At 40.7% G+C, this 26,139-nt stretch overlaps 1 protein-coding gene and 1 long non-coding RNA gene across 4 annotated transcripts; both read right to left on the minus strand.

The window, feature by feature from the left end:
- On the minus strand, positions 1-25,009 carry TAMM41 (TAM41 mitochondrial translocator assembly and maintenance homolog). 3 transcript variants are annotated; one of them, XM_071755413.1, is made up of 8 exons: positions 24,810-25,007; positions 23,353-23,532; positions 20,848-20,940; positions 15,800-15,950; positions 13,465-13,610; positions 11,118-11,283; positions 8,968-9,030; positions 1-1,271 (listed from the first exon to the last, which is right to left on the minus strand). In XM_071755413.1, the coding sequence occupies exons 1-8, from the start codon at positions 24,945-24,947 to the stop codon at positions 1,195-1,197; spliced, it is 1,014 nt and encodes a 337-aa protein (XP_071611514.1). In that variant the 5' UTR covers positions 24,948-25,007; the 3' UTR covers positions 1-1,194. The 3 variants fall into 3 exon arrangements, with proteins under 3 accessions (XP_071611514.1, XP_071611517.1, XP_071611515.1); XM_071755414.1 differs by lacking the exon at positions 1-1,271 and adding an exon at positions 1,641-1,919 and having other exon boundaries at positions 24,810-25,008; XM_071755416.1 differs by lacking the exon at positions 8,968-9,030 and having other exon boundaries at positions 24,810-25,009.
- On the minus strand, positions 5,184-8,324 carry LOC139801770 (uncharacterized). Its single transcript, XR_011728305.1, has 2 exons — positions 7,476-8,324; positions 5,184-6,420 (listed from the first exon to the last, which is right to left on the minus strand). It is a non-coding gene; the product is annotated as an uncharacterized lncRNA (long non-coding RNA).
- Positions 25,010-26,139: the final 1,130 nt, after the last annotated feature.

Raw genomic sequence — 26,139 nt, forward strand, 5'->3', positions numbered from 1 at the left:
TCAGGAAAAAAACATTTTATTTCCATTTCTCACCCTTAAATTATTTTTATCATTGACACTCTCACAAATAGAATGTTCTATTTATTTCTATTAAGAAAAATATCCAAAATCAGCAAACCCACCTGACTTGGTGCAAAAAGTATTCTATTTACAACAGATGCTCCAAATCTAGTGTTTCACATGTGAATATTGCCAGAAATGTCCATTCTTTAATGGCATGATTAGTGTAACATGTTGTGTAAAAGTCCAATTTTCTTTAGTTTACCTAATTTAATTAAGCAAGGGAGAACAAGCTTTATCTTTGTTGACAGGAAAAAAACAATAATCAAAGAATGAAACAATAGGTACTTTTGTTGGTAAAATCCTCAGCTTTAAAGCACTTAAAATCTTTTGCCCAACAGCATACATTTCATAAATCTGCAGAGTAGGTCCTGAAGGTTCATGACAGCCTTTCCAGTTTTGACACTTCTGACAATGTTCAACCATCAGCTGAGCAACTGCCACCTCAGTCTCAGGAAGGAAACATAAAATTGTTACAAAAGGACCTGATTCCTGACAAAAGTGCTCATTTCAAACACTCCTTCCCACACTGAGAGTCAGTGTCACAGCTTTTGGAGTCAGAATGTCACAAAATTCCTTTCCACAAAGTCTGCCCTGCAGAAACACCCAGCAAGCAACCTCAGGAGAATTCTGAGGATGAACTTGTAAGCACAGAAATAATATAATATTTCAAGAGGGCAGATTTGTATCTACTTAAAGCTCAATGCACTCCAGTTCCACAAGTCCCTGAGAGAACTGTAATTGGGAGAGGGAATACTTTGGAAAAGCCTCTGGTGGGACAGACCTCTGAGGGTATATTGGAAAATCAAGCCAGCAATACATAGAAAATGAGTGGCTTTGGTTTTTTAATTCATATATACAATCAATCCTCTTTATGCAGGGTTTCTGAAAATCTAAGTTATAGTATACAGGAAAATTAATTTCAGTATTTACAGAGTATAATTCCTTTGTCCTATTTACCATCAAACCTTCCCCTGCTAACAAAGTTCCTTTTTTAGTAGTAAAATCGGGCATATAAATTATTAGAACAGACTTCTTAAATATACTTTAATCTTCTCAAGTAGACAAAGCAACATCTGCAAAATATTTAGAGAAAAAGTACCATTTATTTACCCATACACAGTATGTCAAGACTCAAGATGTTTTCCTTAACCATCCTTTTGTCATTTTATATAATTTCTTCATACTGTAAGTTACAGATTTTTTTGCCCCTAAAAAAAAAAAAAAAGAGAAACTCCATAAGTTATCAACATTTAGGAAGGCTAACTTAAATATTAGTTTCTTACTACAGTAAGTACAGTATTTCCCTGGAATAATGACCATCTAGTCCATCAGGCAGACATTCAAATAACCTTAATATTCATAACACAGTAAATAATGACATTTAAAATAATTGCAATGGTATCAAAGTATGCAAGACATAATGGGTTCATTCTGACAGACTAATAATGTTGCTTATAAGGTCCAATAAATGTAGAGATCATGACAAAAGTCTTAACTGAAACTGAGGGAAACTTCTGATTTACAAAACCATCTGTGTCTCTCTGCTGCAGACTCTCACCAAGCCAATATATGATGCTTTTCAAGCCCTTTCTGAGCTGCTGTGAGGCAGCATGTCCAGGTTGAGTAGGATTTTCCTCCAGGCTGGTAATGGCCACCAGCAACCTGGCAGCCTGAGTTCTGCAGCAGGACACTTGAGCAAGACACATCAGATAAATCCAGGTTGTAGGGCATGCAGGATAATTAGCTGGCCATGTCTGGGAGAAGGATCTAGTTGTCAAAGCACCTTGGCTCTTGAGACAGGAGCCCACCACTAGATTCTGTAGATTAGATGCCCAAAGCTGTGCAGCCAAATTTTGCTAAAGGGATAAAGGCAAGGAGAGAGGGGTGAACCAGGAGAAAAGAGCAGTCTGCTCAAGCAAGATGAGCTGACTCTGCATGACTGGCAGACAACAAGCTTTGTACCTTCCAATCCTACTTCACCAGTTTCTTCTGCAAATCAGGTTTCAGTCAGCCTTGCCTGATGCTTGGCATCAGACACTTGGTTGCCTTGGTTGCTCAGTTAAAACTGAGAAGCCACTGCTCTGATAACCACCCTGATTTAAGGGACTCAAACCCTGCACAGCACCAACAGCTTTCCAGGACAAACAAACCCAGAGCAGTGCTTATGCAAAGCCTTGTGAATTCAAACTGAAAATGGAGAATGATTTTTTTTTTTTTTAATAGGAAATGTGCTGCTGGCTGTTGAAGTGGAAATCTGTTCTGGTTTCAACAAGTTGTGAAGTACATTACAGCCTCCTTGAATATTTTATTATTGCCTCATCCTAACTAATAGGAGTAATTTCATAATTGAGAGTGCACTTGCAAGAGAATAAAAATACTCAACTTGCACAATGAAATTACATCTGTGTCCTTAGGTAAAAAAAAAGATAATACTGAAATGATGAAGGGTACAGCAAACCAGATTCATAAAGCATATACCCAGGTAAACTGAAAGGAGCAAAAATAATGAGATGATGACAAACAGCCATGATTTGGCAGAAGCACAAACCATGGACACCACAGGATGAATATCCTCACACTGGGATGTTGTCTGGATCAATGTTCCACAGAGTAATCTGCCTGTTCCTTGCTTACAATAAACCTCCCATGAAGCCAGAATAGCTGCCATACTCCAGCACCATTCTGCAGCAGTACCACAAACTCCAGTAAATAACCACACCCCTTCACCAGGCCCTGCTCAGTGTTCATAAAGATATTTCTCAATGTCAAAGATACAGAAGGATTCTGCAGCAGTCATTGCCTCCAAGCTTTTAAGAGTTTTTTAGAAACAAAGGGACTGAGTATGACTCAGACAATTTGTAAAGTGTTCTCTTAAACACTTTCTGAAGTTCTACCAAAGCTGAGCCTTCACTTACAGACCCAGAGTGAAAAGAGACACAGCCTTTTGCTGGGTTTCATCATCTAGCATTTGGAAACTTAAAAAAACACAATATTGTTAGTCCTGGCATTTCAGCAAGGTTCGGAGATCCTAGTCAGTTGATCTGCTTATTTTTCCTCCTTCCAGGCTTTTTTTATTGTTATTATTATTAAAAAAAACACCCCAAAACAAAAATATAAAACTAAAATAAAACACAGAGTGACTTTTCAGATTACAACACAGTCCAATCACAGCCTTACAACCTCTAAAAAGGCAAGCTTTTAAATGCTGCACAGGCAGCTTTGACCCTTACAGACACAGATTAAGAAATATGGTATCTCACACTTAGTGTACTCTTACTCTGATGTTTACTTAACAGCACACTGTCTACCTGACAAGACTGACTAAATGTAGCAACTTAGCCAAAAGTTGCAGAGTATGACACACCAGAAGACAAGGAAAAATCTTCTGGAACAAACGAGCAACTTAGCCTCAGGTTTAGCCACTTTCTGCAATGGACATTTCCAGGGGGGGGAAAAAAAAAAAAAAAAAAAAAAAAAAAAGGGTATGATAATATTTGATTTTGAAAAGACCTCAGAAATTATTCAAAGAAAATAAAAGCCTTCAAGTGAAAGATTAATTTAGTATTAGCATTCTAGAATCACAGACAGTCTGAATATGCTGTGACAAGGAAAAGCACATCCTCTGTTTCTCAAGGAGTGTTATGGAGAGTAAAAGCCAGTTGAAATAAAAGTGCTGTATAAAGTCAGTTTTGCATTTCTTGTGTCTCTAATTGCAATTTAAATAGACTCAACCTTACCTTTTGTGAGGAATCATCCAGACATATATTTTCAACTCACAAAACCATGTGCAACCTACATGCAAGCTCAAACTTTTCTATATTTAATAGGATTTCACTAAAAGCAAGCCCCCTAATGAAGTCATGATGGGCTTTTCTTTGCAGTATCTCAAGTAACAAGTAAGTAATCATGTAAACTCTGAAGTGCCTCAAATATTTGCATTAAAATTGCACAGTGTAAGAATTCCAGCTGCAGGACACTGAGCTCAGGCTGAGCATATGAATGAAGTAAGTAGTTCCAACCTCCAAAGTTAAAGCTGTATGGCTCTGAGGTACTATGCTTCCAGGACACAGCCCCACAGCCCCTGAAGTTGATGCTGTTCTGCCATTCCAGTGAAGTCAGTTTCCTTCTGGAAGTGTTGAATGTGGCAAATTAACAGTAACAGAGCTGACCCTATCCTGCAGGACTGTCATAAACTGCACTGCAGCCTGCAAATCAACTTGTTCTATCAGCTTGCCAACTTCCCCTGCCTCTTGCAGCAGCTCAACATAAAGAGATTTTTCTCCTTCATATTTTCCCCCTGCAGGGAGTACTCAGCTCAACTCCACCCACGAGAGCCTTATGTAATAAGCTGCTTACAGTTCTGCCCTAGCACATTATGCTACAAAGCAAAATACAGGTTTACACATACAGCTGGTTTCTTAAAGCAGCCCTCAGGGTGATGAGTCACATCTGTAGTAAAAGTTAATGGTTGTAATTAAGGCTCAGTCTCAGAATCTCCAGCAGTTGGACCACATGAAAATGTCTTTCTCCTTTAGCTACAAACCCCTGGCTTGGTGGTTCCACCTCCTCTTCAGATTTTTTCCACTATATGATGCAGAACAAAGACTGAATGCACATGGAACCGAGACCACAGAATTTCAGTGTAAACATAAGTTGTATCTGGTTTTACTTAAAGATCCACGTTAGGTTTTTTTGGAAGTGTTAGTGTTGTAAGATAGTAATTTGGCTACAGTGTAAGTCCCCCAGAGCTTCCCAGGAGATTTGTCTGGCCACAGTATTCTTCATTTCTAAGAAATTAGAAAACTAATGCATATACTGCTGAAGAGCTGTGACATACAGGCAAACAGTTATATATTGTTAGTCTGGCAGGCACAGACATGTGCACATTTTGAACATATTTACTGTGAGGTACAGTGGTATGTATGCTGTAACCTGCTCAAGCTGCTGCTGAAGACAGCAGTTATCACAAATCTCCAAAACATTTTACATCTAAAGCTGTTCCTTATTCTTAGAAAATCTTCCTTGAAGACATACTACAGTAATATCTCAATTCCAAGAAAAAAGTTATTCAGAGCAGCTACAAGCATCTTGGGCTACCTTAAAGTATCCTGAACAACTGCTTCCACTGGTGATTTTATTAATAATATTTTATTTATAAGACATTTTAAAGACTTGCAGGATTCCTCTAGTAAAACATAAAGAAAAAATCTAAAGAACTATCAGCATCTTCTTCAGAAGACCTAACTATAAGATCTTCAGTCAGTTCCCAAAGACCAAGCAGACTAGCTATGTGGGAAAATAAATCACACAATGGTGCCATCTCTAATGGGAAACAGAGAGGCAATCTCACCACAGACTCAAGAAATACCCAGGCACATTTTCAAAAACTAAATAGGGCATTTAACAACAAACAAAAACATAGAGCTTGGGCTCGACTTTAAAACCACACTGGCAGAGAAAGATGAAAAAAGTTCTGTTAAATGGGTTGAAATTCCTCATTTTGCCTGTGCTCCTTGCCAGCAATGTTAATACACAGCATGCCATCTCAGCAATGACTATTCCTGATTTAATATTTAATTTAGAAACATGCTGTATGTTGGAGTCCCTCACTACAGAGCAGAGTGGGCCTTTCACTGTTGTTGTTGCTGGTAAGATGAAACAATCATCTAAGGAAATAATTTTGTGCCCTCCATTATACTTCAAAAAGAATGATGGCCATGCAATGAAAATTAATTCTTTTGCAAGCAGACCCAGGATAAAAGTACTTGTCAGAGATTATTGACTAGTCACTGACTGCATGAATCTCATAATTCTCTTAATATAAGCAGTGCAGGAGGACAGAGCCATAACACTTTTCCTAAAGTTTCTACTGTGAAGTGTGAAAATATGTCTTAGGGGAAGAGAACATGAGACAAGATTTGGCTAAAGATTGAAGAAAGAAATACAGCATCCTTAGGGATTAAATTTAAAGCTCAACACTCTTCTGTAATACGCATTCCTTGCATGAGTCAAGCAAATAGTTTGAGTGCAGAGCCACAGAGATTTATTTGCCTCTGTGCAATGCACCTCTAGGACGAGGAGCTGGGAACAGCCCCGAGGAATGGCACAGCCAGGGAGCAGCATTAATGCCTCCCTCTAGTGACCGATTCTTTAAATGAGGAAGCCCTGACTGGGAGAAAACCTTCACTGGAAGATTGATTTAATCTAAATTCAATCGCTGATGTTTGGAGAGGGATATTTGAAAAGTAACAGGCAAAAGGCTTCTACTAACTCACTCCTAACCCTATGGAAATGCTCCTAAATTCCAGGGAAACTCACACAAACATCACATCTGAAAAATACTGAGGTCAGACACCACTAGACAGTTAAATTTAATTTCTTAAATTAATTCCATGCATTCTGTGTAATTCTGTGCATTACAAGGCAGGGTTTATTACAAAAAATACTATTTCTATGCCTCTTTCCACCTTCAGTGAGTGAAACTGGAGGTGCTCTGGTATGGTTTAACACCCAGTTTCTGTGCAGCAGCAACAGACCCAGCAGGACTCCCCTTCCCCAGCCAGGGTGGCCTGACCAGCAGTGACCAGAAGGTTGGCTCTACAGCAGCCTTTGCAGGCATTAAACAACATTCAGAGGTTACAAAGTGCCAGAAACAACCCTTTTCCAAATCTAACTCATTTCCCTCAACACATAACCTGTGAGTAACCCCAAAAGATCAATCCTGGATTCTATTAGTAATGGTTTTGGCCAGAGTCTGGTGGAAGTGCATAAATATGGTTAAAATAAAACAAACTAAATCAAGCTAGAAGTAAAAAAAAAAAATGTAAATTCTCCCAAGCCTCCTTGCTCAACTTTGGCTTGGTTTTGAGGCAAAGGATCACAATTGCTTTACCTGAATCAAACAGAAAAAATGCATTTTCAATACTGAAATCACTAGTAATTCATGGGTTTGGATGTAAGTGTTACTCTATGTAACTGGCTGGTTAGGAGAAAATTCAGAGGTTGGTTTAGTGGGGAAAAAAGGAAATCCTATATATGTGTGTGAGTATATTTATACACCAAAAAGCAGTTAAAGACAAAGGAAAGAAAAAGCATTTCACAAATACCTAGTTTCAGGTACACAAAGCAGAAGACATAGTAAAAATTACATTAATAGATGCATTAGGACCTCCCAAAATTTCTAGTAACACTATAAGCTGAAAACACTGTAAGATTTACTGCCTGGCACACAAAAGGAGTTAACAGCCTCCAGAGATTTTTTTTTTTTTTCTATGACTCTATGATTTTTCTTTGATGATTCTATGATTTTCTGTCCATCAGGACAGACAGAAGGGGAGCATAAATAATCTGACAAAGCTTAACTCTTTTTATTCATGCCTTTTTTAGTTACAGACAACCACAGGTCAGGCCACTGACTTTTCACAAGCACTGAATTCAACATAATAATTCTGTCTTTGATCCCTCCCATTATTTTGCTCTACAAAATCTATTATCCAGATATTTAGAAACAAACAGGTTACAAGTTGGTATCTCTATAAGAGCCATGTTACAATTCAAGAAGTCTCCCCCACTAGCAGACAAACAACAAACCCTGGAAGAAAAATAGCACCTATTTAACTGGAAACCTTATATTAGAAACTAACACCTGCAATATGTCTAACTCCTAAAACTTTTTCTGCTTTTTTCTTATGGAATTATGTCCTTAGTCTCTTCCAACTACTAAACCAGATTAGGCAATAGTTTTGTCAGGCTTCTTCCAGTTAAAAGAGCTAGACAATTAACAGAAGCATATAAAATGTACAACTGTTCATGTTTATTTTACTCAGCAGACCACTAATGGTCCCAAACACTGCAACTTGTGTTTCTTTACAAGGAGGCAGGAAGTATAACTTGGAGCCACCAGCTTTAATGCTAAATGGGAAGGGAACAGCAGCTGTACAAGTCTGGCTAAGGACTGCTCAGTAGGAAACAATACAGCTGCTTTTAAGACCAGTAATGGCATCTTTTGTATATAATTGCTGTTGTGGAAGAAGTAGAAATGGGCATGAAGGAGTGCAGAAAACTATTTGAGCAACCTCATGCAAACAGCAAGGATTTTTCATTTTGCAGGAAGCTCCTCAGAGTCATAAGGAAATAAAGATTCAGGTCTGGAGTCTTTCTTTTAAATCAAGCTGCAGTGCTTTCATCTTTTTAAAATGTAAAAATCTGGTCACCTTAATATTGAATTCATTTCAGAACTCAGAAAACTGGATGAAGCTCCAGCTATGTAACTAACTTCCATGCAGTTAGGAAGACTGGCAGCTGAAATGCATCCCTAAATTTTCTCATGTCCTGCTTTTTACCTTCTGCACCTTCTCTCACACTGATTTGGTAATACTGTTCTTTGCCTGACAAAAACATCAGATCCTCCCTAGCTCCCTTCCCTCAAAACTCATCCCCTCCTCTAATTATCAGATGGAATAGCCTTACAGTCTACCTAACACACCAGCACTATGTACTGCTCATTTAGGGATCTGCTCACGTGTAGAAAAGCCAGAGTGAATTCTAAAGTTAATTTTTTTCATCTCTTAAGATGACAGGAGCAGAACCAATGCACATTAGTGCACAATATCTGGCCCACATATAAAGTCAGAAGTTGTTTTTTGGCTACTTTTGGGTTGTTGAGGCATTTTGTTTATTTAAGAATCCTATAGATTCCAATGCCTTTTGGGCATTTTTACAATTTTTCAACTGTTACATAAAAGCTTCTGCTTTAAACACTACTTTTCTTTTCCGAGGACTTTCAATTAGGCACCAAAAAAGTTTATTTCCCAAAATCTTGTTACAAGACACTCTTGGGGCCTTACAATTTCTACATTGTGAAATCAGAAAGCTTATGTTGATAGAAATCACACACATTCTTACCAGCTGTTAGTATAGTTTTAGCACTCTGCACTATACTGGAAGACCTCACAATTCCCGAAATGCCTGCAGATAGAAAAGCAACACAGATGTTACCCATCTTACTTTTGTGGGCATTTTTTTATCCTCCAACCTACACAAAGAAGTTAAATATTTTTCCAGTAATACAATCAGGCCAGCCTGAAAACAAAACACACACTTAAGCTGAGAAAGTTTCTGCTCTGCTGTGTCATACTGATTGAAAATATTCTCTGAGCTATTTTAAATTCTTTTACTTGTAACATTTTAAAAACCCAAATCAATATCAAGGCAGATAAGAACCAGTAGGAATTTATTAAATTAATTTATTTAGTGATCCCATTATTTCTCTGCTAAAATGATTAGTCACAAAGGATTCAAAGTTGTTTCATTTATGTGCTGGAGTGTTAACTTTCTAGAGCAGAACAAATTATACTGTTTTACACTTCAATATGAAATGGGGATTTCACACTTCTCTGAACAAGTAGAGATGCCCATCTTGTACAGTGTCTGTCTGGCTTTTCCAAATTACCATCCTCTGGACACAGTGCTTTGCACAGTTCTCATTGTCTGGTAGTTCTTAGGTATTAGCAGAGTAGTAAATAAAACATTAAAACCTTTTTGAAAAGTACTTTTATCTGTTCTAATACATATGTATAAAAAAAGCATACTGATATGTGCAGAACAAAATTACAGTGCATTACTAAATACTTAAAAATGTAGAAAACACAGAGTAAGTCTTCTAAACTGAAAGTCATTCTTCTGCATTAGCCAGAATGTAGAGTATAATTTCAATTATGATTTTTACATCTTTGTTTCAAAGCTATTTCTATAGCAAAGAAAAAAGCTCTAGGAAAGCCATGACTAAGTCAGAAGGATATAATATTCTATTGGAAAATCATTTGAGAGGGGAGGGGCAGAGGAAGGGGAGGGTACAAATCATGTGTAGTCAAATACCCAGGGACAATACAACTGAGTAATCAGCTTTGTCTTGCAGGATTACCCAATAGCTTGTCCTGTCCTTTACACTGATTCTTGAATTAGGAAAATCTTGTGGCCACACAGGTGAGAAAGGGGTTTTGATTTGTTGTCCTAAGAGTATAAACTGCTTGTGTTGAGAAGACCAAAAGTGACATTTTGATGCTGAACTGCTGCTTTAGACCTATATGGAGCTCACAACCACTCCAGCTCCTGCTTCCAGATTCAGCTCTTACCACAAGCCTGCTGCAGCCAGCCACAGCACCACAGAAGCTGCCACAAAATGACATGAAAAAAGGTGGACACCTCAATGTCCAGGTGCAAGACAAAATCTCCATTTTGTCAATGGAGAGCAGCAACTCTCAGGATTTTTAATGCCCCAAGGAGAAATCAGCATCTGAGCTCCCTCAAGAGCTGGCCAGTGTCTAGTGACTCTCAGGCATCTAAGGAGTTCCTGCTGTGTTCAAGGAGCTTGCAAAATTTGCCACCTGGAACTAAGAGAGGTAGCTGGTTCTTCAAAGGTGTAAAAAATTCCTCAAAGGTGTAAAAAAATTCCTCAAGTGCTACACATCTTTATTTTTCTGTAGGGTAATAAAGCACTGACATCTGCAAAAAGCTTTAAATGGCTCATAACAACATCATCTTGCCTCAGAGAAGGTATCTGTGACAATGAGAAATACCTCAGCCTTTTTCCTCAAAGCCTGAGTTCTCTGCCAGAGCTCAAGGATCTGGACTAGCTATGAAAAATGGGAAAAGTAATGTCAGAAATTTAGAAAAATAACTTAGCATTGCAACTTATGATGGGATTATATAATTTAGTATTTAGATGAAGTTATGCCAGCCAATGAAATCTTGAAGGTTCAAGCACCCCAAACAGAGTTAGATGATCTAAGCAGGTCAAATTAGTTCCTAAGGGTTATTATTTTCAGAAACCAAACCAAAACATGCCTTTCTCTGTAGGAATGGCACTTGCTAGTATGTCAGAGAACCTGGCTGCAATCAAACAAAGCCAAACCCATGCTTTTGGGAATGCATCTCAAGGCTAACTTCTTGTTTCCAACTTCCTTCTCTCTAAATCACCCTTCTGAACTTGAAGGACACATTCAGCAAGTCCATATATCTATTATGTTTTACAGATTACACTGATCTCTGCCTACCTTGATGCACCACAAATCCACAGTCAGGGTCATGGGCAACTTGCATTAAAATTTCTTCCACATCCCTGTTTTTTCCAGGAGGATCTACCAGAGAAGTTATCTTCTGTTGCAGAGTCCTTGGCAAAGCCATTAGTTGGGCAAATTGACCTTCTGGGCTTTTATCAATCTGAATGTTACAATAATTAAGACAGGAAAAACATTCAGTGTTAATAATGTTCTCTTTTCAAAGAAGACAAAAGAGTCTTTCAGCTCTCTCTGACCTCTGATAAACACCTCAGAGAATACAATCCATTTCACTCCACAAGTCTTTGCCAATTCTAATGATCCAATGCAGAATCTCAGTTTTAAACCTGAAGAATAAGTCAGTACAAAGATGTTAATTTTTATCCAAGGGAAGACTAATGTATACACACAATCTTGCTGCCTCTGCAAGCATCTTTCCATGGAAACTGCAGAATTTCTGCTCTCTCCAATTTCCTTTGGAAACAAAAGAACACTATAATGAAAAAAAGAAAGTTCCCAAAAGACCACTTAGCTCAGTTTCTGCTGCCTGAACATAATCAAACTATAGACACACATTTCAAGTTAGCTTGAAAAACAGTTTCTCTGCTTTAAACTCAAGCCACATCTGGTTTGTATAATTTGAAGGAAACGTTCATTCCACATTTTCCAATCTAAATCAGAAATTCAGTGACCCTTTTTGGAATACAATGATAGCAATGCACAGGCCTGTACACATTGACACAAAATGTAAGCACACATACTTGAAAAATGCCTAATGGAGCAGATTTCTCCAAAACTGGAGGAAAATATGAAGAGCTCAGTTCCTCCCACACAACTTTTTAAAGAGCCCATGGAGACATCAGACAGGAGTCTAGTTGCCCTATCCACTCCCTTTAGTCAATGGGGAGAAAATGATATCCAGATGAATCACCCACTGACTACAGAGGGAGCCGACAATGAGCAGGCTCTGAACATTCTTTGGGAGGAATCCATGCCTGAACCAGAGCTGTAAGAACTAGTGTCTGCCTTCAATTGTTTCTGAGAGATCTTTTTAAGAAGAATTTTCTCTGTAATTCTGCAGACATACACTTGGAGAAGGGGTTTCTGGTCTGGGTTATACTGCACTACCAATAGAAGTTATCCTCTTCAGTCTGGAGAGTAAATGCCAAGAGCCAGAACACTGTTCTGAGAGAGAAATAAAGTATGAGAGCACTTTGCTTCAAATCAGCAGCAAAGTGATGGCATTGAATCAACAACCTTGATCACCATTATGGAGTTAAGTACAGATTAATTATCCAACAACATATTTGTAGTATGCTACCAGTATTTGCTTCAAGGTAACACAGCAGGGAGTATTATCCTCTCTAGCCACCTTCTTGGAGAAAGCATTACTGATTCTTCTCAAAATCAATTTAAATACAGCTTCCACTAGACTGCTCAAAAGCACACTGAAAACAAGAGAAGAAGACAGCTGCAGTACAATACAGATTCACCCACGCTGCACTCCAAAACCCTGCAGGAAAATTGCTCACTGTACTGCAGCTTGCTTAGATCTGTACTCTGGTTTCTAACAACACATCAGAAAAGAAGGCATTAATGAGATAATTGCCAAGGTGGCTTGAGGATAAAGAGCTACCCAAGGCCATGAGACAATCCATACTATTTTTAAGCTCATGTTGAAATGTATATCACACTTGAATATTCACAGACTGTGTGTGAACTCCTGCAGCACAAGGAAAAACTGCTCTAGGGGCCCCAGCCATGGATGGCATCTCTCTGCTAACTGCACTGGAACACCTTATGGCACAAAGATGGAATTCAAGATACTGGCCATTTTGGATACTTGTTTCCTAAATAGTAAGAAAAAATTTAGATAGAATATTTAAAGATAATGCCAGAATTTCACTTGGGTTTAGTTAACTGATCTTCGTAAGTAGAAGTCTAGGGTTTGGTTTTTTTTGTGAGATGCAGTATTTGACTGCAGAGAGTTGCACCTCTAAATTGTGGTCTGATCTTTTTAACATAAACCATATGTTTATTCATCACTTCCTAGAATGTTGTTTCCATATGGCAGTCATTAGCACACACATTTTTAAATTATCTTCTCTTGTTCCCTTGCTAAGGGCTCTAGTTCTGTGCCCATCCTCAGAAAAAATGAACAGTAGCTCCTACATATGCAGAGGCTGGTATTTCAGGCAAGTCTTCTGGTTGCAGAACTAAGTAAAGAACAATGCAACAGTGACTACAACTGCTCCCCTCAGTGTATGGCATGATTCTTGCCTTCTGTCAGTGTGATAAAGCCCTTCCACTTCCTTGCTTAAAAACTCTTTTGAGGAACACTTGCCTCCATCCTCCCCAGATGGTGTTTATATACCACTTGAGGGCAGTCCTGTAGTATGTTGCTGTACAGCTTCTGAAAATGGGGAACATTAGGTTTCACTATGTTCTGCACTTTTGATCTGTCTTCTCCTATTATCATTCTGAAGTCACCTAGTCAAGAAAAGAAAAACCAGTTAATTCATTAGGAAAAAAAAGAATCTCAAAAGAGAGTATAACAGAAACTAACATCATACAAAACTGTCATCTAAAACTTTATTCTTCAATTCTACCAATGCCTGTATAATCTACAATAAGGTTAACCACCTGAGAGCCAAAAAATGCTATTCAAACACCTTCAAGCACAGAAAATAAGATACAGAATTGTTCTGTGGCCTCTGGTATGATGTAATTTCATCAAGCTATGTGTCCACATTTTCACTTGGCCAACAAAAAACCTGCAGCTCTCAAGCTCATCCTTGCAAGTGGCAGTGACACCATACATCAGTTTCAGCAGATCACTAACCAGCCCCAATAATTTTTATCCAGAAGCAAATAACCTTCAATTTTCCAATATTGGAAGAAAGTAATTTCCACTTTGCACATCAAGTACAGCTAATGGCAGTCATGGTGAGATCTCCAGAAAGCAACTTCTTTTAACACCACTGTTATTACCTAAACACCCTCTTTTATGATACATGACTAAAAAATTTCAAAGTGAGTAAGTGAAAGGACAGTCAGTCTACCACAGAGCATTCATCTACCTCTATTAGGTCCTACCCTGGTAGCTTCCAGGGTTACCAGCCAGGAGTTAGATGTCCATATCAATAAACAAAATCATGAATCAATTAATTTTCCCACTTTCAGGAGGTAAATGTTGTTGCAAGGTAGCAACTTGCTAGCACTACTTTGTTGAGTTCAATTCATGCCAAACCAAAAAAAACAAGTACATAAATGGTACTGACTCCCTGCTCTACCAAAAAAGCACAGAACATTAAAAGGATGAACACTTCCCAAATAAAAACACAAGCAGATCTTTTCAGCAGTCTCCAAGGAAACTGATTAGAGTAACACAAAATCAATTTTGCCCACTAGTATATCCTCTGAAAAGTTTAAGACTTAACAAAACAGCAGCAAAATAAAATACCCACAAAAAAGTGACTGACAGCCTCTTTCTTGAAAATTCCCCACTGGGAGTCTTCTTGCTGTAGCTTTGTTCAAACAGCAGAGCTAATTTCAACATCTTACAGCGTGGTAACTGATCTCCCATGGTTTTTGTTAATTGCAGTGTTTCAAAGTATGTGTAAAATAGTATCTTGGTCAGTAGCACTCAGCAGGAACTTTGTGACATTCATCACCAGGTTTTGGAGGGTTTGCATCCCTGTTGCAAACACCCCTGGTTAGCAAACACCCCTTAACCAACCCACTGTCAGCAGCTGCTTTCCTACCACTTTCAAACTGATCATCAGAAAAACTGCTAAGGAAAAGCTGAACAAGTTGCAACCCAAACTTAGCAGGGAAGTAATGTGTTAAGAACAGTAACACTCATCAGCAGAGCCAAGCTGCAGCTTACAAACCTCATATTAAAAAAAAAAAAAAAAAAAAAATCAACAAAAACCACCACCCAAACTTGTGTTTCTGTGTGAGCAAAGAAAGTGTTGCATGAAGCACAACTTCACCTAAACTTGTGCAAAGCAATTTCATTAAGGGTATCAACATTTAAAAAGCAATGCTGAATTCAACTGCAACAATGAAATCTTGCACTGAAGAGTCATTTGGAGTAATTTCCTAATTTTTTTCCATACCAATTCATACCTATTTCAAAGCTAGAGAAAACAGGAAATTCTCTTATGACAAAAGGTCACCAAATAGCAACCAGGAGATAAGTGTCAAATGCATGAACATAGTCTAGACCTTTAGATTAACTAAATAAAAACCTTAAATACAGCACATTCAGAAAGAAGAGATAACAAAGCATGGCTCAGACTATCAAATTAATCAACAGACTAAAATCAAAATTACAGAGAGCAAACATATTTTTTTTCTATGACTGTTAACCATTAAGCCCAAAATACAACCCCTAAAACTCAAAAAAACCCCCAAACATTATTTCACCATCCTAAATCACCCCTACTTAGCTGTCCATAAATCAAGCAGGTCTAAGATTTTCCTGTGCACCTCCTCTCTATGAATATCACAATTAGTCTTTCCAAGCTGCTATGTAACACAGAATTAAAACATTGTTACTGGAGCACACAACAAACAGCATGGCCCAAAGCAAAGGAACAAATTTTTATGCATTAGACCTTCCCCTCCAACTCCAGCTTTGCTCCTCAGAGCATCTTCAGACCCCATGTACTAACCAGAGTAGGAGAGTCCTGCAATCTGCAGGTAGAGGTCTTCCTCAGAGAAACTTTCTGGCAGCATGAGGAAGGCTGCTGTGACAGCACACTTGAGATTGCTCACCAGAGCAGCCTGCAGCTTGCTGTTCTCATTCTGGGTCAGTATCTTCACCTGGAAAAGCAGAGTCATTAAAAGCAAGACTTCAGGAAAAGTGCTGCTGGAGATGGAGCTGGAAATGTTATTTAATCCCATATGAAAAGAACATGGTTATTTAAGATTAGATCCTAATGTTATGATAAAGTCTGGATTGTGCCCTTTTGTTTACACAGTGGGGGAGAGGAACATCTTGCTTAAGACTTCATAGCCTGCTACAAAAGGTTGTTTTTACAAACACATTTGGAATTGCTGTAAACAACCATTATCTGATCTCAGAAGAGATATTCACCTGATAATCACCTTTCATGAATTCAGGATTAATAAAAACAGTAAAAATGAATGCATTAGTAGAAATACCTCATGCAATTAAACAACAAATAAAAAAGGAGCTCTGTCACAGTGAAAGACAATGGGATAGCAGCCAAAGAGGGAAGTTTTCCTGTTCATCTCCAGTCTTTCTTTTTTTTCAGAGGACTATCATATCAAGCTAATTTTTAGGAAACATTCAAACTCTTCAAGGCCAGCTACAGAATCCAGCCACTTAGGATGTGGAAATATACTTGAATTAAAAAAAAAAAGCAGATCATTAAGAACTGAATACAGAAACAGATTGTTATAGAACAGGAGGCAGATGAAGTCAGCCTGATTTGCAAGATGGCTGTGCTCTTCCAGAAACAACTCTCCCAAGAATACCTGCCTGCTGTTCCATTTTCAAGTGTTCTGGTTCAGCAATGCTGTCTTCCTTACAAGGGCAGCTTCTTAATTGTTGTTTACTCTTAGAATACCTTAAAACACAAACTCATGGCAGTTACACACAAGTGTATCCTATTTGATTTTTCTCCTCAAAAGCCTGGTCACACACAAATGAGCTGCAGTATTACTTCAAATTCTGCTCTCAAATATAACCTGAAAGGTAAGGTATCCTTTCAAGTAAATATTTTCCTCTAGGAAAGAAAAAATACAAAACCAAACCAAAACACATAACGCATATACAGTAAAGAAAGCAAGAGAAACAGACAACTGCTACATAAAATTCTTCATATAGAGAGGTTATTGACAAAGCAATGTTATGGCTATTCAGAACATAATTTCAAATTATGGTGAAATCTTTAAGAAGGTTAAAACTAAAACAACATTTTGATATGGTGGTGAATGCAACAGTACACAGGCTGCTTGTTCCAATCACTGTGCAATAAAGCATGGGTTTGCCTAACATCAAATATATACAATATATATACAATAGTCTGGAAGTGGCTTTTGAAAGGTGTTCTCTTCTTTGCTTTTCTTGTTTAAAGAGTTTACTGTGCAAGTGAATGTTTCAGAATTCCTCCAAGCTTCTCCTGTGACTTACTTTGTATTTTCTAGTAGTCAAACTAAAGACAATGGTACAAAGCACAATATATTCATCTGCCAGGAAGCCCAGAGTAAATTTTATTTCCTTGAAAACCACAGAAGTTTACTGAATGCACAGAGTCTTGCTCAAGCAAGATCCAATACACAGGACAAGCTGGCTATAGAAATAAACTAATATTTCATAGAACTATGGAGTAGTTTGGGTGGGAAAGGACCTTAAAGCTCATCCATTCCAACCCCCTGCCAAGGGCAGGGACACCTCCCACCAGCCCAGGCTGCTCCAAGCCCCATCCAACCTGGCTCTGAGCACTTCTGCAGAGGGGACAACCACAACTTCCATGGGCAACCTGTTCCAGAATCTCACCACCCTCACAAGAAAGAATTTCTTCTTAATGTCTGACCTAAATCTCCCCTCTTCAATTTTGAAACCATCACCTCTTGTCCTCTTGCTACACAAAATCTCATTGACTAAGTAACTTTTATGTAGCTTCATACCTTGCTGCTACTGGGGAACCCTAAGGAAAGACACCCCAAGATGTTACACAAACTGCTTAGATCTTAGGCTAGCCCTGGAAATAACAGCAGGTTATGGACAGGTTTTTCTAACACCACAGTTACAGCCTTTTAAAACATGAAACTAAGCAGAGATGCTACTCTTCCTCATGGAAGACCAGACTTGCTTTAGTAAAAATACTCCCTAACAAAAACCAGAATTTTTTCAAAGGGAAATTAATAAGATAGGCTTAAAAACTTAAATGCATGAAACACTGCAGTAGGGAGACTGTTTATGAACAATTTTTCAACAGTTCAGGTATCTACAAGTCTTGCAGGAAGACAGAGTGCAAAAGTTATCATCCAGGTATGACAACAGTGAATGTTAATTGTTGGGGTAAAGCTGAAAGACCAGAGCTAAGGAAGGCTCAGAGAACTCACAAATCAGAACTATTCCCTGTACCAGATTCCATAAGAGGGAAGTAAGAAGCCAATTTATTCTGGCTTTACAGGATACAGAGAATTCATTAAACTAAAAACACAGTTGAGTACAAAATTATTCAGTATTTTAAATGAAGGGTATGTTAAATGTCATAAATAAGCATAACCCTCAGTCACCCCAGAATGTTCCCTGCTGGGGAATTCATACACAAGAAAATGCAGAGATACTTAATGGACAAAGGAAATACACAAAGAAAATGTTGTAAGAGAATGAAAGGTAAGAAATGTATGAGAAATGTAAGAAATGAAATGAGAAAGGTAAGAAATGTATGAGAATTAAATGTAAGAGAAAGAAAGGTATCAAAAGCACTATTCCAGTTTGCTGTTTAGCCACATTCACACACTGCTAAATGTCAGCATAAGATTTTTCCATTCTCTTTCCAAAATAATTTTTTAATAGATTTGAACAACAGAAAAATTCTGTAAATAAATTCTGTGAAGAACCATCCTCTGCCACTCCTTCATGGGAATTTCTGTAATATAAAAAAACCCCGAATCTCACAAGACCTTTCTAAAAAGTAAAAGATACACTTCTATACACTACTCATACCCTTCAATTTATTAAACACTTCCTTTTCTTAATAGTTTCTCTAGGCCAGCAGTAAATTCAGCTGTTTGGACTGAAGCTATCACTTAGACTCTATTTTTAACAAAATCTCAGTAACACTTCAGATGCTTTCTAAAATCTTGCTCTGAAAGCAAATTATGTGTCAGTTATGCTTATTTATTTTACTTCTAAGGAACAGCAGCACCTTTTTTTTTTTTTTTTTTCCCCAGGAAACCTGTCTGTTATGAAGAAATTACAAGTTAGTTTATTCAATTTCTCAATGCAGTTTAATGGGAATTCAGCTAATCAGCATTATAAATTTCATGTAGGATGAAAAGCCAATAAACTTTTAACACAAAGAAAGAAGCCTGGGAAGAAAAGTTAGCATTTTTAAGTGGCAATTCCAAACTCCATCTATTCTGCCAAACATTCTGGAAAGATTACTTGGTCGAAGCAACCAGTTCATAACAGGAACAAAACCTCCAGTGAATATTAAGCCAAGATTTTCAAGCCAGAGCAAATGTTTTAGCTCATGTGCTAGAATAGCTTGGATAGCTTTCACTCAGAGTGACAGCTTTGTAATGGAATGCCAGAAAGGCACTGAGCTCTTCCTCCTCTACATGGAGGAGAAAATTCCCAAACAAACTGTTAAACAATATTAATCTGGCTTCAGCCAACTGGGTCCAGACCTAGCACAAATGGCAACTGGAATGTAAGAGATCACAGTAAAACCCAACTAACCGTGTCCCCTCCAAAAGAAGCTTATTGTACATTTTTTATAAGGACAAAAAAAAAGCTTTCTATCACAACCACTTTAAAACATATAAACCTCAGATCAGTTATGAAGAGATCCAGCAGTAGTTTGAAACCCCCACAACAGATCTAAATAAATTATTTGGTCGTTTTTGGTCAGTACAGTACAGCATTAAAAATCCTATGTTAGTGATTTTACAGATTCTACAGATCAGTAAGAGGTGGCTTAAACATTCTCCAAGTAATCTTCCAGTTCAATTCTAGTTGAAGTCCTGCAGTCTTTACTCAATGCAAATTCCTATGGGCTTTAGGAAAATAATCTGGACTGATTTATTTTATCTATTAAACACACATGCAACATCTCCAGTGTCTTGTTAGCAACTGAAGTACCAAATTCTGCCTTCTGGTCCAAGCATGCAGTCTCGTTAAACATCACCAAAATATATGTGTGCTGTCCTAAAATCCTAAAATAAGTCAAAGAAGCAGCAAACGGAGTTACACGTAAAATAAATATTCAGTAATCATTCCTGAAATGAAGTTCAGAATTCTTCCTTCAGTTATTTTTCCCAATGTATTAAGTTTCATTCTTTATAAAGATAGCAGCTGTTCTATCTCTGGAGAAAAGTCAATAGTGCTCAGCCAATCTATCCAAACTTTAACTTCAAATTTTTAGTTAAAAGCAAAATCAAGCTCTGTTCTCCTTTCCCCACCCCTCTTCAGAAATTTTAACTTCGCAGTGCTGCCATCTGCTGAAAGCCCACTGAATCACGCACCCATGGGAGAGAAAAGACCATGTATTTATGACACAAACCCAGAGAAAACCCAACATGCCTAACACACAGCTACAGACACTCTACCAATACAATGAACTGCACAGTAAGGGAGCTTTCATCTTGTAAGATTTCCATTATTTAACTGCACTAAATTTTGGTGACTCCTGTAATTTGTTGTAAAACGTAAACATTACATTTATTAAGGGGACATTGAGTTAGTGTAGCCCAGTTATACAAGATTTACCACAAGCAGAATACAGTGATTAATATATTTACCCTTAGCTTTTCCCCCACAACACAGAATACCAGCAAGGACTACATTTCACCTCCTTTCTGAGAGACTTCCCCTCTAGGACTGGACCCCTAAAGCAGGGCAGGTTATTTGCTCAGTACAGACACACAGATCCTTAACAGTGAAATCTGCAACTGATAATTTTCCAGCCCTGTAGTTTCCTGCATCTGAAGACAGGTGAGTGAGCAGACAAAGAGTTACCGGTTTCTGGAGGCGTCCAGCGACGTAGAGGGTTTTCCAGTGAAGTAAATCATCAATCAGGGTATCAGTGCTTATTACCCCATATTTTATCATCTGGAAAAAAAAGGAAAACAAAGCCTTTTGAAAGACAATGTACCTGCACCATTTTCACTATATGAAACTTGCTAATATTGGCTCGAGGGCCGGGCCCAGAGAGTGGTACTGAATGGGGCTGCTTCCAGTTGGCAGCCGTGGTGTCCCCCAGGGATCAGTGTTGGGCCCAGTTCTGTTCAATATCTTCATTGATGACTTGGATGAGGGGATTGAGTCCATCACCAGCAAGTTTGCTGATGACACCAAGCTGGGGAGAAGTGTTGATCAGCTGGAAGGCAGGAGGATTCTGCAGAGGGACCTGGACAGACTGGAGAGATGGGCTGATCCCAAGGGGATGAGGTTCAACAAGGCCAAGTGCCGGGTCCTGCACTTTGGCCACAACAACCCCATGGGGAGCTCCAGGCTGGGCACAGAGTGGTTGGAGATCAGCCAGACAGAGAGGGACCTGGGAGTCTGGATTGACAGGAAGCTGAACATGAGCCAGCAGTGTGCCCAGGTGGCCCAAGTGGCCAGGTGGCCAAGAAGGCCAATGGCATCCTGGCATGTATCAGAAACAGCGTCACCAGCAGGTCCAAGGAGGTGATTCTGCCCCTGTACTCAGCCCTGGTGAGGCCACACCTTGAGTACTGTGTCCAGTTCTGGGCCCCTCAGTTCAAGAAGGATATTGAGGTCCTGGAACAGGTCCAAAGGAGGGCAACCAGGCTGGTGAAGGGACTCGAACACAGATCCTATGAGGAGAGGCTGAGGGAGCTGGGGCTGTTCAGCCTGGAGAAGAGGAGGCTCAGGGGAGACCTCATTGCTCTCTACAACTCCCTGAAAGGAGGTTGGAGCCAGGGGGGGGTTGGTCTCTTTTCCCAGGCAACTCTCAGCAAGACAAGAGGGCATGGTCTTAAATTGTGCCGGGGGAAGTTCAGATTGGATATTAGAAAGAATTTTTTCACGGAAAGGGTGATCAGACATTGGAAGGGGCTGCCTGGGGAGGTGGTGGACTCTTCGTCCCTGGAGACATTTAAAAAGCGACTCGATATGGCACTCAGTGCCATGGGCTGGTGACTGTGGCAGTAGTTGTTCAAGGGTTGGACTCGATGATCTCTGAGGTCCCTTCCAACCCAGCCTATTCTATGATTCTATGAATACTTCCTACAACTTGTCATGAACACTAAGAAACACGTACCTCCAATAAAGGTTTTAATGAACACAGGAGGTAAAGAAAAATAAAATACCTGTTTACATACAAAATTCTGGGGGGGGGGGAAAAATGGGGACCTTTCTAGAATTCAAGTTACACTTAAGTCACACTGGGATCAATCACTAAAGCAAGACTTTAAATGCAAGACTTTAAATGCCAAAGAAACCTCGTCTAGACAGACATCAACACTTAACAGATCTGAACATTAAAATAAAACTGCCTGTAAAAAGATTCTCAAGCAGTTTTGTACCCACCAAACACTGCAGTAGTTGGAATAGTCCACAGGATCCTTAATGATACTGAAAACACTCAAGAAATAGCCTGTCAGAGATCTAAAATAAAAAAACCCACTCCTAGATGTGTATATGTACCATTACTGGGGGTGGGGTATGTATCAGGAAGCTGTTTCTGTTGCTCTTTTATGTCAATAACAAATTGTGGGTTTGTAATTCATTTTATATAACTGGAAAAAAGATGAACTTTCATCAGTCTGTTGCCAACTCACACTTGCTGAGTTTCCAAAGACTACCACCACAGCAAGACAGACAGCTCCAAAATTTCTGGGTAACAACAGGACCACAGCTTGTTACATGACAGAGTCAGCACAACATGAGAGCAGGGCATAAAGAACAGAATTTTATAGCAAAGACCACTGGACCTGAAAATAAAATTCAGAATCACCACCAAGACAGACAGCTGGAGTGTCTCCTTCCCTGGACTCCTATTTGTACTTCTTATAAAATAAAGCATTATTGGTGCAGGGGTAGGATTTACCTGGAATTATTAATTATACCCAAGCTCCACAGGTCAGGATGGTAGCCATTAAACAACAAAAATTTAACTATGCTAAATATTTGCATTTTATGTAAAACAGCAATAATCCACTTCCCTATTACTAAATGCTCAACTGTTTCCCTCCATGACACACTTTACAACCATCAAAACAGGCAGACAGCAAGAAATAAGGAATATAAATCTGGCTGCTGAAGCACTTTAATTGTAAATTCCAAACATTGCTCACACTTTAAGAGAGCAAGAGCAGCTGCTCTGTTTGCTTTTTAACTAACATGCTGTTTATGAATCAGCTTGAGACATAAATATTGAATACACCACAGTTACATCTAGAGGATTTGCTTCCTGCACAGAAAATGGCTTTAAGCTAATCATTTCAATCCTTCAAACACAAACATTTGACTTAATTTACTCAAAATGCTTGTACTTACCCTACCATTACATGGCACTAAAGTATTGTAGTAAATCCCTGCTCCATAGCTCTGCACACTACTTATGTGTTTTGGCCCCAAAACTTTGAGGAACGAATAATGGCTCCTGTTCTTTAACAAGTTCATCATATGCCAGGTCACAGAATCATCAACAGCAAACACAAAGTCCAGCATATTGTCCTGTGGGCAAGGAGAAAAGTAAAGGGGGGTTACATGTCAGGAAGCAAGTGATGTTAATCTTATTAATCTAACACATACATAGTATCAAACTCATCATTTTTCACAAGTATATAAAATAAAACCTAAACACAAGCATTAATGTCAGATACAGTTTAAAAGTTCTGATGAAGTCACCTAGCAGAGATGGTCCAAAATTCTGCAGTCCTGGTCCAGACCAACTCTCAGCCCCTCCAAATGGGGCAGCATGTGAGGAGATCCCCAGCATCCTAATTCACAGCTGTGCATAACAACTTAAACTGCTACAGAACAGGACTTCTGCTAGCATGCAGGGCCATGAATTGAGAGATATGGGAAGATAAAGTCAGCACAGAGCTGGTGGCAAGACGTGACACTTCTACTGTGTTCACCAGTCAACAGGATAACCCAAACTGGGAAGACTTCCCTGCTCTTCTGAGGGAATCAGCCCACACACAGCCGAGCTGGAAGATAACAATTCACACCTACAACAAACTATTGGGAGTGACACTGCTTCTAATTTATTCTCTCTGTGGTTTACTAATTCTGGGCTGCACCTTATCAATCAGGTTGTACTAAAAACTACTGACAGCACCAGAGTGTCTTCCCACTCTTTTTTTTTTTTTTTTTGTGAGGATAAGATGCGGGCAGAGCTCTGGAATCCTCACTGTCCTCTTTTCAGACAGGAAAATGAGACAGATCTGCGGATATAGCTGTGGGCAGTGTTCCACAGGCAGGCCGTAAGAGCAACGCTGCCCACTGACAACGGGAAAAAGTCGAACACCTCAACAGACCCCGCAAAACACAGAAGCCACCATTTCAAGCAGCTTTACCCCTAAAGGATGAGGGAGCACCAACCACCGCAGCGTGGCAGCGTATTTTGCTGATTTCCCCTCACCCGGAGCAGAGCGGCTCGGCCAGGCTGAGCCCCGTTTTGAAGCCATCGGTATCAAGCTCTGAGGGTGACAAGAGGACGGGGGGGAATGGGCTGGTACCGAACCACCGCCGGGATCCGCCCGGGCCACCCGGGCCCCCCGCGCTCTCCCTCAGCACTGGCCGGGACACCTGCCCGGTAACTCGCTGTTTGGTGAGGGGTGTAGGGAGAGGAATTTCGTCCTTTTTCGTGCACAAGCCACGAGCACAGGGCCAGAGGCGGCTCCGGGAAACGCTCCGCGCCGCCCCCACGCCGGTAACCGCACCAGGCCCAGGGCTGACCCTCCGCCTGCCCGAGGAGCCGGGCGGGGGGCGGTCGCCGCGCTCACCTCACCCTGCCCGGCCGAGGCCCCCGCCTGCCGGAAGACTCCGGACCCGTAGGCGAAGGCCAGGCTGAGCTCCTGAGGGAAGTGCGCCAGGACCCGCCGGAACTTCATCCCCGAGCTCGACAGCACCGGCAGCGCCATAGCGCCCGCCGGGCACCGCCCACCCCACCCGCCACGGTCCGGTCCGGCCCAGTCGCCTTCCCGCAGCTCCCCTCTTCCCGCCCAGCGGCTGAGGCGGCAGCGGCGGCGCGGGGAGGAGCGGCTGCAGCCCTGAGGGAGCGCGGCCCACAGCGCCCCCTGCCGCCCGGCGGAGGCTCCGTGAGGCTGTGGCGGGAGAGATCCCTGAGGAGAGGGAGAGATCCCTGAGGGGAGGGAGAGATCCCTGAGGGGAGGGAGAGATCCCTGAGGGGAGGAGAGAGATCCCTGAGGGGGGGGAGAGATCCCTGAGGGGGGGGAGAGATCCCTGAGGGGAGGGAGAGATCCCTGAGGGGAGGAGAGAGATCCCTGAAGGGGGGGAGAGATCCCTGAGGGGAGGAAGAGAGATCCCTGAGGGGAGGGAGAGATCCCTGAGGGGAGGAGAGAGATCCCTGAAGGGGGGGAGAGATCCCTGAGGGGAGGAAGAGAGATCCCTGAGGAGAGAGATCCCTGAGGGGGGGGAGAGATCCCTGAGGGGAGGAGAGAGATCCCTGAAGGGGGGGAGAGATCCCTGAGGGGAGGAAGAGAGATCCCTGAGGAGAGAGATCCCTGAGGGGGGGGAGAGATCCCTGAGGGGAGGAGAGAGATCCCTGAGGGAAGGGAGAGATCCCTGAGGAGAGAGATCCCTGAGGGGGGGGAGAGATCCCTGAGGGGAGGAGAGAGATCCCTGAGGGAAGGGAGAGATCCCTGAGGAGAGGGGAGGGGAGGGGAGGAGAGGAGAGGAGAGGAGAGGAGAGGAGAGGAGAGGAGAGGAGAGGAGAGGAGAGGAGAGGAGAGGGAGAGATCCCTGAGGAGAGGAGGGAGATCCCTGAGGGGGGGGGGAGAGATCCCTGAGGGGAGGAGAGAGATCCCTTGAGGGGAGGGGGAGAGATCCCTTGACGGGAGGGGGAGAGATCCCTTGAGGGGAGGGGAGAGATCACTGAGGAAGGAGAGATCCCGCAGGGAAGGGGAGATGCCTCAAGGCAGGGGAAATCCCTCAGGGCAGGAGAGATCCCTCAGGTCAGGGGAGAAATCCCTCAGGTCAGGGGAGAGATCCCTGAGGGTTGGGGGCGATCCCTCCTCTACATCCCCATTTCATGTTAATTTTTTTTGGTCATCGCAGTTCTGTGCCCCTTTGTCGATAATTTTTTTTCCATGT

The sequence above is a fragment of the Heliangelus exortis genome, chromosome 12 (genome assembly GCF_036169615.1).
Source record: "Heliangelus exortis chromosome 12, bHelExo1.hap1, whole genome shotgun sequence".
NCBI classification, from domain to species: domain Eukaryota; kingdom Metazoa; phylum Chordata; class Aves; order Apodiformes; family Trochilidae; genus Heliangelus; species Heliangelus exortis.

What these genes read in the sequence shown, in the direction of transcription:
- TAMM41 (XM_071755413.1), bottom strand. Translation starts at nt 24,947, where the DNA reads ATGGCGCTGCCGGTGCTGTCGAGCTCGGGGATGAAGTTCCGGCGGGTC. An exon ending in CTGGACGCCTCCAGAAACCG is followed by an intron (nt 15,951 to 20,847) that starts GTAACTCTTTGT and finishes CTGCTTTTCCAG; the next exon opens with GTGAAGATACTGACCCAGAA. An exon ending in TAAAACTATACTAACAGCTG is followed by an intron (nt 1,272 to 8,967) that starts GTAAGAATGTGT and finishes TTTTTTTTTTAG; the next exon opens with GGGCAAAAAAATCTGTAACT.